The sequence below is a fragment of the Rhinoderma darwinii genome, chromosome 5 (genome assembly GCF_050947455.1).
Source record: "Rhinoderma darwinii isolate aRhiDar2 chromosome 5, aRhiDar2.hap1, whole genome shotgun sequence".
Classification (NCBI taxonomy): domain Eukaryota; kingdom Metazoa; phylum Chordata; class Amphibia; order Anura; family Rhinodermatidae; genus Rhinoderma; species Rhinoderma darwinii.
In genome coordinates, this window is record NC_134691.1 from 215,649,907 (window position 1) to 215,667,828 (window position 17,922).

A 17,922-nucleotide genomic window follows, 5' to 3' on the forward strand; every position below is an offset into this window, starting at 1 on the left:
GTGTAGATTGGGAACTTCTTTATTGTCCTGAAATAAAAATGGCTAGTATGATTTTGCACTTGAACTTTCAAGCCTAGGTGACGCTGGTTTGTATTTGCTGCCTGCCTCCTCTCAGATCTAAAGCGCCACAAAACTACCTAGCATGTAGCAAGTATTAATAGTTGTAATAATGTAATGAGAGTTTTAATTGTAAGTTCTCTTTGTAGCTTTGCTTGCAATGTGTGTATGTTGTGACGGTGCAAACACAGTCATTGTAATCTCTGGATTTAGCACAATACTCATCTGACCCTTCAGTGGGGAGCTGACCCTTCCAATAAGCTGCAGTCTGTTTCAATAGGCTGCACTGCTTTCAAAAGACTGCTGTCCCTTTCAGCACTAAACAGGAGTAGACAAAAAGATAAAGTTTATAATCATTCATACCCGTCATCAACATTTCCCAAAACATATAGGATCTCCCTGCTAGAAAGATATTGATTTGTTTATTTGGGAATCACGTCTCATTATGTGTCGTTGCCAATGTTAATGCCAGGTTAATCACTTTGCAACGAGAAGGCGTTTGCCTAATTCTAAGGCAGTGTAAGGGGGTAGAAGGGGGCAGAGAGAATGACAGGAGGGAGGCAGGTACTTTGTGGAAGTGTATAATTACGCTCTGGTGCAATATGTGAGGGGATCTCTTCATACAGCCAGGGGTGCCTTTTTGCTGTACTGTCAACTGAGGAGCCAACCCAGCATATCATGCATTTACAAAGATGATTGTAAGCATGCTTTCAAAGAAGTTCGCTCTCCCGAAAGCATTCTGAATCCTTCACATGATAGTTGCGCTTTAATAGGGTGGGGTGTAATGGAAAACTCATTGGATCTGTAATAGCTCTTCACTTGACTGCAGCCAGCAATAACAACAGGAGCAGCTGGGGAGATAAGAGAGACGGTGTGTGTGTATGTGTGTGTAAAGGAGAGACGGCGAGGGGGAAGGTGTTGGAGTGAGTGTACTAACACAGTAGCATCCACTTTGGTTCCTTATTTTGCTCACTCTTTATTTCCCCCCCCCCATCACTAGGATCCAATGATAGCCGGAAAAGTCAGTAAGCCCTTGCTGCTGCTGCGGAGTGAGATGAATGCAGAGTCGAGAGGTGAGGACAAGGCAGCTACTTCAGACAGTGAGCTGAACGAGCCCCTGCTTGCTCCTGTGGAATCAAATGATGGTGAGGACACTCCCAGCAAGCTCTTCGGTAAGTCTGTCTAGGTATTTAATTTCACTTGTACCATGCTGTCCAAGACACCGGTGTCCCCTCTTATTATTATGTAGTGTTATTTGCTTCTTTGACTAAGATTTGCACTTTATGTCCTATTGTATATGTTAAAAGAATGTGTGATGTTAAAACATTACGGTCATATGCGACGTAAAGCAAGCTAGTCTCTGATTAACCCAATCCAGGCCAGTTCGGCCTTCAGTGCATGAATATAGATCTTGTAGCAAACTAAAAACTCTATTTTAAAACCTAAATCTTTCCCGTCACTTTTAATTTTTATATGATTTTTTTTGTCATTATTTTTTATTTGTTTTAATCTTGAGCTTATTTTTTTTTATCATATTGTTCGACCAGGTGTTAGACTGTATTTGTATTGTAAGTGCTGTTATACAGGAGTATGGAATTTGTTTGCAAGTTTAAGACATAACTGCCGTGGCCTAAATTGGGAAAGATAATGATAAGAAAGCCCCCGATATAAGGATTTTCATGCGTATAATGCTGCTCCTACTACTGGTAGAGTAGCGTGTGGTGTATTCCACTTTTTCACAGGCATTTGTCATTCAAATGGATAGCATAGTAGAAGTCCACTCTAGCACCTGTGATCTCCAATTACAAAGAACAGCAAAGGCTAGGGTGAATGATATCGCTCACACAAGATATATCAGGCTTCAAGGTCTTATTTTCGGGTTGAGATGAGGTAATCAAGAAGCATTTTCTGTTCATTTATTTCTGTTCCACATTGATTTTTTTTTTTAAGTTAAAGCAAATTGTCATCGTCAGATTTTTAAAATATTTTTAATTAGGCCTGAAAACGAGATCCTCAAATCTAATATATAAAAGTAATTTTTTTTCTAATTGTAACTTGTTTGTATTAATAAAAATCTAAATTAGCGATTATATAATTATATAAAGATTAAATATATATTTGTATGTAAAATGTACCCAAAAATAAAAATAATAATAATTAATTACTAATATGTTTGTTAACAAACTTTGTTTTTGCTTTCAGAATTGTAAAAGAAAAACTTACATTTTATATTTGCATGCAGTGCTTTAAGACAATTTAATAAATCAGGTTTTAACTTAGAATTAGTCAAATTCTGTATTTTTTATGTCTTTCTAAGTTATCGTTAATACTTTCACATGTAGGTTGTTAAAAATTGTGAGTGAAACAAGAAAAAAATATACTTATCCTGCACTTTCTAGGTGTACATTTTTTTGTTGTTATTTGCTTGTTCATTGTATACAGTAATAGAGTCATTCTCTCTACCTGTTCACCATATCAAAGTACCCTATATCCCATTTAAAAATACTTTAACTTACTGTGACCTTGGGTAGTGCATGTCATAAAAGTCTTACTTTTTTATATACTTTTATATATATCGCATAGTCAGGTAGCTCCTGGTGTGATTATTCAGTTCTTTCTGTGGGAAAGGTGATTTATGTTCAAGTGATTTTAGGCAGTGTAATGTGTACAGTATATTGTATATGTTAACTATGTGATCCATAATGTACTCAACAATAAATTAGATTATTTAGTTGCTTTCATTTACTTACTATAAGCATTCTTGCAATGTAAGATATAAGATCGGTGTACTGAAATATATCTTATAAAACATGAACGGACACAAGTAGTTTACTTCATGACAGCAGTAGAAAGTAAATTGAAACGGTCCAAATGGCGGATCCACTGTACACATTTTACAGTGTGGTTCCATCTTATGTACTAACAGATTCCTACAGAAAACAGTACGTGTTTGTGTGTATATAATATATATATATATATATATATATATATATACATACATACATACATACATACATACATACACATACACGCACGCAGGTCTTTACTCCAAATTGCGACTTCTGTGACGTTTGCAGCTTTTCTACGTCCGATAACTTTACATTCTTCCCATTGAGTAGCATAGTGGGAAACATTGCTGTCTTGTATCTCTAAGGTCATACATTCAACCTGGGCATTGTCTCCATAGAGTTTATATGTCTATATATTTGTCATGTTTGCATAGGTTTCATCCTACAGTGCACTATATATATACACTGTATATATATATATATATATATATATATATATATATATATATATATATATATAGTGTAGTAAATATTTATATGCACGTCTAACAATTTACCATGTTCACAATGAGCATTTTAGTATTTTGTTGTACCCCGTATACCCTGTATACCCTGTGCTAATCATGATATGAATGGACATAAGCTGAGTGGACAGTGATGACAACTGGGTGCACACTCCACACACTCAAGCATATGTACATGTCATTCCGTCATATTATCATTTCTGCTACTATTTGCCGTCAGTTCAGCAAGTATGTAGAATTAAAAATATAACGGAATGTATGTAATTAAATGTAAAAAATGTTTACGATTTCTTGAGTTTACTATAGGCATAGTTAGTAGTTTTGTGTTAGTATGGAATCAGTGACTAACCCTACATGTGGCAGTGAATCCACGTGCAGGATAACTTCTTAGGGCTTTATGGATGTGTCAGCTTCCTTGCGTTAGGGAAATATTATAGGATTCACAAAAACTGGACGTGATTAAATAAATAAATATATACATATATATATATATATACATACATACATACATACATACATACACACACACGTATGTTTCTATATATTTCTAGCTCTATGTCTTTTAAAATCTCCTTTCTTCACGTGTAGTGACTGCACCACCTAGTAATGAACTGATACAGCATACAAAGGATAACATCACAACAAGCTTTGTATTTTACAGGTCTTTTAGAAAATCTTTAGATACAGTATGTCACAAAAGACAATGTAATCTATGTGAGTTACTAGATGGACATAAATAAGGCCTTTCAAATAATCGTTTTACAACATATTGTCGCGTTTTCTTTATTACTCGTCTAATATGTTTGCAAACAGAAAGACGTGGAGATGTGTGTGACATTATTGTCATTCTCATACAGGCCAACTTGTTAGATACTAGCTTCATGTTATTAAATTGGTTACTCAGTATTTTGTTTATAATGTCAGTGCCATATAATCGCCAATGCAGTGATTCTAGAAATGTCTCCTACAGCACTTTACTCTTTCTAAGACCTAAAAAACACATAGATCCCCAATACCGTTCTTAAAGATATATTTTAACTCTTTCACTTGAAGATTTCCTAGTTTCTACATCAAACAGTCCCGGGTCCTTGAATACCTTGGCTAACACAGAGTTAAAGAGTACAGAGTATTTAAGTTTTGCTAAAGTTAGGAAACAAATGACTTGTAAAAGTTAATTGTCAGGCTTTTTTTTCAATCCTCCATAGAACTATAGTAATATGAAGTCCTGCCCATCAAACAAGTGGGCAGTGCTTTTGTCTTAAAGGGGTCCTTGATACCCGCTTTGATACCCGAAAGCTAAGCTAAAGGGCTGCATTTCCACATAAGGTATATTAGAAAGTTAAAAGGGTGTTATTTGTTAATACTATGCAACCTGCAACTACTAGAGGTAATGTCACCATTGCCATAATAAGCTCCCGGTTAAAATTAATATTTTGCTTCAACTATGCAGAAGGCGACATTAGGTTGAAAAGGTTTTATATGTATCAGAGTTCTAAACTCTTTCTCAACCGTGAATTTTCAGACAGTTTGTGAGGGCAGAAAATGCATTTATTCAGGATATTTTGTTTTCATTATAAAGATGTAGACTGAACAGAAAATGTGTAGGGAAAGTAGAGTACATTTCAGTGACAATGTATACTTTGCGTAATATGTCAAGATATATAACACATATAACGTGATGATGATTTTCGTGCCATATATTTACACAATACCTGCTTTCTTGCTGCTAGGGGAAACACATAGGGGGAATTTATTAAGACTGGCATTTCATACATCAGTCCTAATATAAAGAAAGTTGGGGTAAAGTTTGTCTAATTTATTAAGAAACTAAGGGCTCTTAATAAATTATGCACATTTCTCTGGATGTTCTATGCCAGCCATGAGCTGGTGTAGATTCGTGTCATAGTTTACGCCAGACACTGGCATAAATTATGATACATTTTTTGGGATGCAGTTGGCTCGGTTCCATTCCGCTAAGCTAGAAAAGTGACGGTAATGGCATAAAAGTTGAAATTTTTACCCCAAATTGCGACTTTTGTGACGTTTGCAGCTTTTCTACGTCTGATAACTTTACATTCTTCCCATTGAGTAGCATAGTGGGAAACATTGCTGTCTTGTATCTCTAAGGTCATACATTCAGCCTGGGCATTGTCTCCATAGAGTTTATATGTCTACAGTATATATTTGTCATGTTTGCATTGGTTTCATCCTACAGTGCACAAATGTATTAGGAGTGCAATAGGCATAGAACGATCACAATGAAATGGGCCAGTATGATTGTGTGTTTGTCTGTAGTAGCGAAATTAGATTGCAAGCTCCCTTGCGGTAGAAAGCAATGTAACTAGTGTCTTTTGTTACGTTATATATAAAAACACACACACACACACACACACACACACACACACATGTATATATATATATATATATATATATATATATATTTACAGTGAATCAATCAGCAATTTACATGAGTTAATAAATACAGAATATAAAAATATATGCATCTATAAGTGTAATTATATGCAAAATGCTGTATGTCCTGCAAACTTCATGTGCAAACAGTAAATTCATATATTATACATAAACTGTGTAGTAAAAGTGCTGTAAAACAATGCCATAATGTGCAATAAAGCTATAATTACATCAAGAGGGCATCAGCTCTGTGTAATCAGCAGTGGGTAATATTTACGGCAGGATTGTACTCACCACCTGGTGGACACACTATAGCGGCCTCTCTACATCAATACTGTGCATGGGCGCATGCTGTGAAAATCAGACGCATGTAGAGCATGCGCACACTTATCTAAACGGTTATGACATGTAGAACTGTCCGGCGAAGGCGAGGGTGAACAGAGTGAGTCAGAGGAGTCTAGAGATGTACCAGATCATGGCAACATGAGACAGCAGGCGCCATTTTTGAGAGGGAAAAAAGCATTACAAACAATGCAATGTATATGAGAAGTTGGTATTATATCAAGCACCATCTAGGGGTATAATGTGAAATAACACAGTGGCGAAATATACAAAAGGATAAACCCACAGGCACTATTAATTGATCACTAAGGACCACTTATTAAAGGGCAAAAAGATGGGAGGTAATGGCATACAGATATGTGATATGCCATGAGCACAGCAATAACTGTGTAAATATTCAGTAGTAAAGTAAGCGTACCAATAGAGCACCTAAAGCCCAAGAGCAAGGTGTGTCACACAGTGCAGGGACGCCACTTAGTGTGGAGCACATCATCGGTTATGTAAAGCATGGGGAGAAGTCTAATGGGCTACCAAAGGCATGTCGTGATGCAACCCTTCAAGGATAAGGTAACACATACTTATTCTACAGCAGAGGGTATGGTGGTGCACTTTGGTGGGTGAGAATATAGTACAAAACATAAAAAGATCCGGTACAAAGGTAGAGACAAGAATAAGTAAATAGAGTGGCAAACTGATATATAAAAGGGGAAAATATAGAAATATACAGTTTCTACATACAGAACAGACTATGTGTGTCCACTATGGGTGAGTCTTTTCCATCCAGTGTGAACTTTTCATAAACGTTTCTAAACAAAGAAAAGAGAAGAAAATAAGATTAACAAAATCAGTCATATGTCAACAAGCGTCCAAACCTATGAGAGAAAAATAAGGACCTATACGGCAGTGGACCACAGGGCAAGTCACCCCAATCCTGCACCAGCCAATTTGAAACCGGCATTCAGGCTGTAAGGTGTGAGAGTGTTTAGTCTGAAGATCCATTCGAGGTCTCTCTTTTTGATATTTGAGATATATATATATATATATATATATATATATAAAAAATATCACATATAGGATAATGGTAAATGCACAAACTTCTGTACAATATAGGCATACATTGATACACATATACTCACATGCACAGTATGAGCAAACACCCGCATACATACACAAACATCTATATGTACAGTATAAACACACCATTTGCATATACACGAATACAGCATAAAAACATACATACACTGTTTCACTTATATATATATACACACATATATATATATATATATATATATATATATATATATATATAAATAAAATGAGAAAAAGAGTAAAGCAGCACAGTGACAGCCGTTTCGATCCGTTTCTATGGGATCTTTGCCAAGCCTTGACAAAGATCCCATGGAGACGAATCGAAATGTTGCCTGCCTGGGGTGAATAAACACACCACTTTTTTTCACCAATTTCCTTGGAGTGCTGCCTCTTCATTTTTTTGGAGATATATATATATATATATATATATATATATATATATATATATATATATAAAAATTGTGTGTGTGTGTGTATATCCAATATAGACACACATTCAGCAACATACACACATATAAATATATGTACAATGATATACATACACACACATATTGTAAAGTAATAGCACACATACACACATCTACATAGATCTATAAATATAGGCACACACCCATATACAAATACACACATATTCACTGAATTCAGAATGTCTTCAGGCCCTTTCACTTTTTTCACATTTTGTTATGTTGAGGCTTTGTGCTAAAATAAAATAAAAAAATGTTCCCATCATTCTGTACTCCACATCCCATAATGACAAAGTGAAAACAGAATTTTAGTAATTTTTGCAAATTTTATTAATTGCAAAATGAGTTATGAAAAACTCAAATTTCGCATGGACATAAGTATTCAGACCGTTTGCTATGTCACTTGAAATTTATCTCTGGGGGCCTCCCATTTCTCTAGATCATCTTTGAAATGTTTCTACACCTTGATTGGAGTCCACCTGTGATAAATTAACTTGATTGGACACGATTTGGAAAGACACACCCCTGTCTATATAAGGTCTCATAGCTGACAATGCATATCAGAGAAAAAACCAAGCCATGAGGAGGAAAGAACTGCCTGTAGAGCTCAGAGACAGGATTGTGTGGATGCACAGATCTGGAGAAGGATACGAAAATATTTCTGCTGCACTGGAAGTTTCCAAGAGCACAGTGGCTTCCATAATTCTTAAATGAGTTGGCCACCCCACCAAACTAAGTAGTCGGGGGAGAAGGGCCTTAGTAAGAGAGGTGACCAAAAACCCAATGGTCACTCTGGCTGAGCTCCAAAGATCCTGTGTGCAGATGGGAGAAACTTCCAGAAGGTCAATCATCACTGCAGCACTCCATCAATCTGGGCTTTATGGCAGAATGGCCAGAAAGAAGCCTCTCCTCAGTAAAAAAAAAACACATGAAAGCCCATCTGGAGTTTGAAAAACAGCACCTGAAGGGCTCTGACTGTGAGAAACAAGATTTTGTGGTCTGATGAAAACAAGTTTGAACTTTTTGGCCTCAATTCTAAGCGTCATGTCTGGAGGAAACCTGGCACTGCTCATCACCTGTCCAATACCATGTCTACAGTGAAGCATGGTGGTGGCAGCATCATGCTGTGGGGGCGTTTTTCAGGGGCAGGTACAGGGAGACTGGTCAGGGTTGAGGAATAGATGAATGGAGCAAAGTACAGAGATATTATTAATGAAAACCTGGTCCAGAATGCTCTGGACCTCAGACTAGGCCGAAGGGTCACCTTCCAACAAGACAATGACCCTAAACACACAGTCAAGACAACACAGGAATGGCTTAGGGAAAATTTTGTGATTGTCCTTGAGTGGCCCAGCCCTGACTCGAACCCAATCGAACATCTCTAAAGAGACCTGAAAATGGCTGCACACCGATGGTCCCCATCCAACCTGAAAGGTTCTTCAACTAAGTACTGAGTAAACGGTCTGCATACTTATGTCAATGCAATATTTGAGTTTTTCCCTTTCAATAAATAAGCAACGATTACTAATATTCTGTTTTTACTATGTCATTATGGGGTATTAAGTGCAGAATAATGGGGAAAAAAATGTTTAGGCTTTTTTTAGCACAAGGCCTCAAAATAACAAAAGGGTCTGAAGACTTTTCGAATGCATTCTACATCCAGTAAAAACACACTTACATATTTATATACACACACAGACACACACACATACACATACACACACACACACACACACACACGCACATGCACACGCACACATACACACGCACACACCTCATAAAATCACACATAAACAAACATGCATATGTGTTTCCACTGACTGGCCCTCTTTAAATCTATACAGTATATTATGTAGCATTTTTATGTTTTGATAACATTATTCAACAGATATTATATTTTGATTTGTTAGCCATGACAAAGGTTATTGTACATTTTTATGGGTTTGCACAAATTATGTGTAAAATAAGGTTTGAAGCAAGGGGTAATGTGCAGGTTGTGGTCACAACGGCTATTTTGAGCGACTAATGGCACATTTGGACATAATAATACATAAACTGTTCCTGAAAGTAAAATCTGCGCACAGCATGGAGCCAGGGCATGCTGGAAAACAGACAGTTTTGAAAAAATCCTTTCTGTAGATGTACATGGGAAGTATAAAAAAATAAAACACATATGCATATCCTATGACCTTGCCTTTTTGTGCTCTGCATAAGCAACATTAGCAGGGTAAGTAAGACTCTGTTCACATCTGCGTTGTTCATTTCCATTGTTCTGCTCCATCATAGGAACAGAGCAACAAAAATGACGGCAGTGACAGATCTGTCACATGAGGGACACGGACAGCGCCTGTCGGAACCCATTTGTTTCCATCATTTTACCAGACAAAATAGCACTGCATGCTGCCCTATTTTGTCCGGGATTTTAAACAAAATGTGTGACGGAGGCTCCTAACAGAGCCACCATCGCCGATGCAAAAAAAGACAATCTGAACAATCAGTACTGCAGTGATAAGCATTGGAAGGACTGAGCGTGTGATGGTTAATTTAACCAAATGTTTGAACACATAGCCTATTACTATAGATGAGCGAATCGATTCTACATCAATCAAATTCGTTACGAATTTTCAAAGTTTTGAATTTAAACGAATCCAAACTATCGGGATGCATCCTGCATGAAATGACACATGGCGGCTGCCATTTTACAGATCAGAAGAAGACAGAGAAGAAGGATCACGTGGCCACGAGTGGTGGCCCGGCGGGCTTCCCTATAAGGACTTGCAGGCAGCCCTCCCTCTTTCACCGTTAAAGAGGCTCTGTCACCACATTGTAAGTGGCCTATCTTGTACATTATGTGACCGGCGCTGTATGTAGATTACAGCAGTGTTTTTTATTTACAAAAACGATAATTTTTGACGGAGTTATGACCTATATTAGCTTTATGCTAATGAGTTTCTCAATTGACAACTGGGCGTGTTTTAATTTTTGGCCAAGTGGGCGTTTGTACAGAGGAGAGTACGACGCTGACCAATCAGTGTCATACACTTCTCTCCATTCATTTACACAGCACATAGCAATATAGCTATATTGCTATGTGCAGCCACATAAACACACTATAACATTACTGCAGTGTCCTGACAATGAAGAGACATTACCTCCTGCCAGGACGTGATGTGTATTCAGAATCCTGACCACTTCTCTGCACTTCTCTGTGATCTACAGCACAGCACAGCGAGTAAATGACAGTTTACAGCGTAATCTCGCGAGACTACGCCTGCTATGCTGTAAATCACAGAGAAGTGCAGAGAAGTGGTCAGGATTCTGAATACACATCCTGTCCTGGGTGGAGGTAATGTATGTTTATTGTCAGGACACTGCAGTAATGTTAGTGTATGTGGCTGCACATAGCGATATAGCTATATCGCTATGTGCAGAGTAAATGAATGGGGAGAAGTGTATGACGCTGATTGGTCACTGATTGGTCAGCGTCATACTCTCCTCTGTACAACGCCCACTTGGTCAAAAAGTAAAACACACCCAGTTGTCCATTGAGACACTCATTAGCATAAAGCTAATATAGGTCATAACTCCGTCAAAAATGATTGTTTTTCAAAATAAAAAACACTGCTGTAATCTACATTACAGCGCCGATCACATCATGTACAATATAGGTCACTTATAATGTGGTGACAGAGCCTCTTTAATTATGAGGTGTATAGGTGTGACTCACTGATAACTCAGTGGATAACAGTCATAAAAGTCATAGCCACTATAAACAACCCAGCCAGGAAATGCTGCAGATAGATAGTGGATTACTGTCAGTAGGTGTGTTTCATGTTGAGGAGAAGAGAAGAGATAGATTTAAAATAATTTGATAGAGATTTTGGAAAGAGATAGGAGCCAGTCAGTGTCAGTGTGTTAATTAGACAGGCAGCCATTGCTGTGAGTGAGTGCTGCTGCTGCAGCTATACAATTCTAACATTAATTTATAAATCACCAATTTTCATCACATCATTCATAAATCTTCTTCAGGAAGATCTCAGAGTGTCATGCACGAGTTTTCAGGGCAATCGGGGCACTTTAGATTCACAATGAATTTATTTGGACCAAATAGAATCTGACGGCCGATTTGATCTGAAACAAATTTTGTGAAAAACGCTCATCTCTAACCTATTACTCTAATATGATTGTGCTACATCCACAAGGGGAATTTCAAACTTTGGAGCCCCTACTAGGAAATTGCATTATCAGTAATTCTATTATCTATACATATGTTTTGTTTATATGACCTGCATACATATATATGCAAAAGACAGACCTTCTCTAAAACATAATATTGTAACAGATACACAAAGGGGGAATTTATGAAGCCTGTCATAGAAAATTTGCAATTTGTGCAAAAACGTACCAAATATCTGGTTCTGCTTATAATTAAATCATATTGAGGGCAATTTATTAAGACTGGCCTTTTTATGCGCTGATAACTGGAGTAGATTTGATTTTCTGGGTCATGGACAGCCAGTGACGCACCTAATTTATTAAGAGGTGAGCGCCTCTAAATAAATAAATTAGGTGCGTCTAACGCCGACTAATTTATTATTTAGACTGGCATATAAAAGGGCCACTCTTAATAAACTGCTCCCCAATATGTATTTAATTATAAGCAGAATCAGAAATTTGACAGTGTATTTTGGCGATTGGGACACAAATGAATCTATATAAGTTTAGGAAACACAATAGATATCTGTTTATTTAAAATAGTCTGTCTTGCCTTTATTTCAACCTCTTCTGTTCCAGGCAAGACAATCCATTGCAAAAGCTAACTTAATAGGGAAAAGTCTAGCCACAGATATTGTAGCTATGTCCTCGCTTGTCTTAGTGATACCAGTAGTTCCCTTTCTGCAGTAATGGCCGATCATGTTCTGCATATGACGGATGAGAAGGGTAACACTAAGCAGACTGGCAGGAGGGATGAGATAGAGGAGACATGAGGGAATTATGTGTGTGCAGACCCACATGTGTATGCTTAGTTAGATGGGTGACAGGATGACAGAATCAGAGGCTCCGGATGCACTTATATGGCTGTCAATAGTAGCTACACTACTCCTTTGCTACTTCCCAGGGCAAGAACAGAAGGAAGTACAGAAAAAAGCACTTATGCATCTATGACATATATAATTTTCAGAGTATAATACAGGAAAACAGTGAATATTTACTGCTTTACAGGAGAGGTACTTTAAATGTTTCAGTGGGTGAGAAACTGTTATATGTCATTTTTTGTATATATTTAAGATTACCTCAGTCCTATTAGGGTATATAGACATAATGTGGGGTCCCCCCTTGACGCAAACCATTATCAGCCAGATCGGAAAGACGCTCTGAACTCAGCCCGTCAATGCACTACATGGATGGCCATTCATTTCTACATGAAATGTCTGGGCAGACATGGCTTCCCCTTGTGATAACAGATGATTGCTGGGGGCTAGGGAAGCTGGACCCATAGAGATCAGGTGATTGCTGTGCGAGCTTCCATTTAAGAGCGGTTGTCTACATGAGGCAACTCCTTTAATAGCATATTTTTATATGAGTTTATATCTATGTTATGGTTTACAGCAATATCCCGGGATATAAAATGTACTTATGAAAATGCCCTATGACTCTTCATCAATATTTTAATCTGGATCAGGGGCAAAGTTGTCCTATATGTCTAACCTGTAGTACAGAGTACAATAACTGGTGGTACTAAGGTGATACATGTGTGGTAATACTGGTGAGCTGTGGGATCGTTCTTGTGCACTACGTTTTATAAATGTAGCCCATGTTCTGCCAGAATTGCAAACCTGATTTTTTTTTTCTGGACAACTTACCTAAACATCCCCGACAGCCAATATTTTTTACTGACAAATTGGAAAACCATAATGCATTATAAAAATGCTAAGTATTATATATCTATATCTTAATATACTGATATGAACTCAATAGCAGTATTTACTGTGAACTGTAAAATGTTGATTATTACAATGATAATAACCTGTACAATCTCCTCCAGCTTAAAAAAAACAACGTACACATCAGTTTTCTTACGGTCATTGGAAATAAGTTCACTATTTTTACGGAACGTCAAGGAATTTACGGAAGATTGACAACCCTGTGTTCTGGCCATCAAATGTTTTTGTGGTATTTCATTTTTTTTTTTACGACAGTTGTGTTATACATTTGAGAAAATAATATTTTTTTTTATCTTTTCCCTTTTTTCTATTTGATATTTTATGTTTATATCAGAAACATTAACTATGTGCTTAGTATTCTCCTTTTCATTTTTACTGCAGTCTGCATATAAATGGTATTGCATGCATCAATTTTATACACAGTTATAAACAGTGCATATGATCCTAAACAAATCCCAGCATTCCTGCGGACGCCCATGAACGGGTAGATTGCTAGTCTATTATACACACCATTTACCATTTCATTGCATGTGATCCTGCCTTAAAACCCTGTGCTGTTTACCATTCATGTTTCTATCCAAATATGTAATCTCTCGCTGAGCTACTGGCAGTCTCATTCATTCGGCCTTATTGATTTTTAACGTCAGCGGCAGCACTCTGACTGGAAGAAATCAGCACTTATAAATGTCATTTTTTTCTTCATGTGCCCTAAGTTTCCTTTTTTCTTTATGCTGTATCTCAGAGATCTGCTTGAAACATGACTCTTGAGTGGATTCTTGTTATAATAAAATCAAATCATGGAAATACTTCTCTGTAAATGATAGGCCAGGCAGATTTGTGCTTGTTTCCAGCCTCAATCTGTGCTGTAGTTCTATATCAGGATCAAGTGGAATGGAACAGAGAAAAATTGCTTCATGCCTGTATGTTATTTAGGTTAAATCTTTAAGGGAGATAGTCAGCGGAGTTATTTGCAGTTTGTATCCACCTATGATTGTACCATGATTTACCAATATGGTGATTATTTTTTTTTCTATTGACTTGTGTTCATGAAATGTCAGTGGGATACTTGGATGGGGTTATATCATACCCCCCACTGGCACATTTATATAGGTCCCCGCACTGGGGAATGTATTAAAGCAGAGGCCAAAATTACTCATTTTTATTACATACGTGTTGTGACTATGTTATTAGTTAGCTCTTATTGAATTCAAGGGTTGGGTGTATGTGTAACTTGTAGAGAGGGGGTGCCATCTCAATTGGCTCAATCTTTTTTTTTCCTATGAACGGGAACCTACCAGCACTATATCATTAGTAAACTACAGTAGGATGAATTGTCCAAAGAAATAATCGCTTCTTGAGGGGATGAGGGGGAATTGAGTGCTGGGTTCTGCGTTCCTGAGAAGAGGCTAGGATGCGGAGTCACATTAAAGAAGGCTGTTCAAATTTGGCAATCTACAATTCAACAACTAAGAGGGGAACATTCTACACAAAAACTAAATATCCAGTTCTAGATAGATAGAAAATAATAAAGGAGCTGTCAAGTAGAGCGTGCACTGATATAGGGCTTTGAAAATTGTTTTAACTATAATTAGAAGAAGGCTTTCACGAGGCCACCCCCCCCCCCCGCAGAATCAGTGCCATTCTTGCCCATAGAGTCTGTCTGGTATTGTAGTTCAGTCACATTCAAGTGAATGCAATACCAGACACAGCGCATGGACAAGATAGACACTGTTTCTGTGCAAGTAAACAGACCTTGCCGTCTAATATTATTCCAATGGATAAAGTGTACATCTAGTCATGCTGTATGCTATGTATAAATATAATTTCTCCATAAAGTTTAGGGTATATTCACACGGCAATGCAAAATACGTCTCAAGTTACGGAGCTGTTTTTAGGCGAAAACAGCTCCTGAATTCAGACGTTTTTTACAAGTGCACGCGTTTTTCGCGGCATCCATTACGAATGTAATTGGAGCTGTTTTTCAATGGAGTCAATGAAAAACGGCTCCAATTACATCCCAAGAAGTGTCCTGCACTTCTTTGATGCGGGCGTAATTTTACGCGCCGTCTTTTGACAGTGACGCGTAAAATTACACCTCGTCTTCACAGAACATCGTAAGACCCATTGCAAGCAGTGGGCAGATGTTTGCCGACGTATTGGAGCCGTCTTTTCAGGCATATTTTGAGGCGTAAAACGCCTCCATTACGTCTGAAAATAGGTCGTGTGCACATACCCTAAGTCCACACGTAGCGTAAATAGTGGGGATTTTCTACAACAGATTTTATTGTGGAAAATCTGCAGCTTATTACTGTAGCAGCAAAGTGGATAAGATTTGAACATATCTCATCCACACAAAACCTGCTGAAAATGCGTTCATAAATTGACCTGCGGTGTGTTTTTTTAATCCGCAGCATTTCAGTTTAGAAATTGATAAAAATTTATAAATCACTGGTTTTCTGTTGCGGGTTTTCCCCCATTGAATTCAATGTGGAGGCAAAACCTGCTACAAATAACAGATGCTGTGATGTTTGTGGCAGAAAAGCTGTGATTCCGCCGCAAGAAAACGCAACTCGGAAAAAAATAACCTATACTTACCCAGATCTCTATGCCCCTGCGTCCAGCTGGCCTCCTGGGATGATGTATCATCCCATGTGACTGCTGCAGCCAATCACAAGCTGCAGCGGTGACATGGGATGAAAGGTCATCCCATTAGGCCGGGCTGCAGGACATTAAAGGGACGCGTCGCCATGGATACAGGGAAGTATAGACTTTTTTACCTGCTGTTTTTAGCAGCAGACATTCCGGCCGAAAAACTGCACCACAATTTGGTGCGGTTTTAAGGCTGGAGTTCCCTGCGGAGACCAGGGCAGATACGCGGTGTACTCTTACACAGTGTATCCGCCCTGTGTGAACATACTCTTAGGGCCTGTTCACATCAACGTTGGTTTTCCGTTCAGGGGTTCCGTCTGAGGTTTCCGTCGGGTGAAACCCTCAACGGAAAGTCAAGCGGAAACCTTAGCTTCTGCTTGCATCACCATTGATATCAATTGTGACGGAAACATTGCTAATGGTTTCCGTTTGTCACCATTCCGGCAGGTTTCCGTTTTTGTGACGGAATCAATAGTGCACCCGACGGAAACCTCCGACGGAACCCCTGAACGGAAAGCGAACGCTGATGTGAACCGGCCCTTACTCTTTTTTCAATTTGCATGCAGCAAATAAAGTCAAAGCGATTCCATTTTATCTTTATATTTCCAAGAAACAGAACAGTCATGTTCTCATCTCCTCATTTTATTGCAGTTATTTGTAAGTATAAAATCATTACTTTTTATGGGATAATGGAATTACTACTTTGCTAGTACCTGGAGATGAGCAAATCTTTAAAAATTAGTTTCTACATTTATTCTCCAAAATGTCAATCACTCTTATTTGTTCTGCATCTCAAATTTGGGAAGTCCATTTAACCGTCTCTGCTAGTAGTATAAAAATAAAACCTTGGCATAAACCATCCATAAGCCTTGGCATAATTGCTGGCAAGAATGTGGTTACCATGGGGCATGTAGAGAATTAGTACCCCATGGCTGCAAAATGGTGATGTTTCCAGTTAGTTCCTGTTGTCCAGTTGTAAATTAACTTGCTCTCTTACTCCTCAGATCTCAACTAAAACCGGCCATTTACATGGGAATACCTGCAGCATAAATGATGACCTCATACTGGACTCCCTTGTCTTGTTTCCCACAATCCTGTCTAATCTAACCTTTTATGGCATGTTCAACAGCATAATCTCATCTGCTCTGATGAGTCCCTGAAAAATTATCATGAATTATTGTATCTAGTGCTCAGTTTTTTCAGCCTTGGTACTAGAAATAAAAAATTAAATTTAATCTGACACGTCCACAAAGTTTTCCTGTCCACTTCACACTTCTTCACTCTGGACCCTGCACTGACTAGGCTATTCATCCTTTCCTTCTCTACAGGCACCTTCTTCTTAGCCTCTAAACATGCTGTCACACCACTTATACTTATAAAAAGCTCTCTTAACCCTTCCGTCCACTCTAGTATCTGTCTCATTTCTCTTATATGCCCTAGCTATTTAAAGTTCATGTCTATTATGGATTGCACCCTCCTGGTTTTCCTTATACCTTTCCAACCAGTACGTCTCCTTCTTTGATGGGTTTTCCTACCTCATTATTGAATAAAAAGAGGACCCAATTTATATGATTTCTTGGTCAAATGGTCCCAAATGTGACAAAGTGTTTTCACTTTAAATTGGTAATTGACTATTTTATTTTTCTATATC

The 17,922-nt window shown here is 37.9% G+C and overlaps 1 protein-coding gene across 4 annotated transcripts in view; it reads left to right on the forward strand.

Annotated features, from left to right (window-relative positions):
- Nucleotides 1–688: 688 nt before the first annotated feature.
- The window catches only part of POU6F2 (POU class 6 homeobox 2), a 456,399-nt gene continuing 439,165 nt past the window's right edge, over nucleotides 689–17,922 (forward strand). For all 4 annotated transcript variants that reach the window (XM_075826933.1, XM_075826935.1, XM_075826934.1 and 1 more), the window contains exons 1-2: nucleotides 689–755; nucleotides 1,058–1,229. In XM_075826933.1, coding sequence (XP_075683048.1) covers nucleotides 750–755; nucleotides 1,058–1,229 — 178 coding nt within the window. In that variant the 5' untranslated portion in view covers nucleotides 689–749. The remainder of the gene's footprint in view (nucleotides 756–1,057; nucleotides 1,230–17,922) is intronic.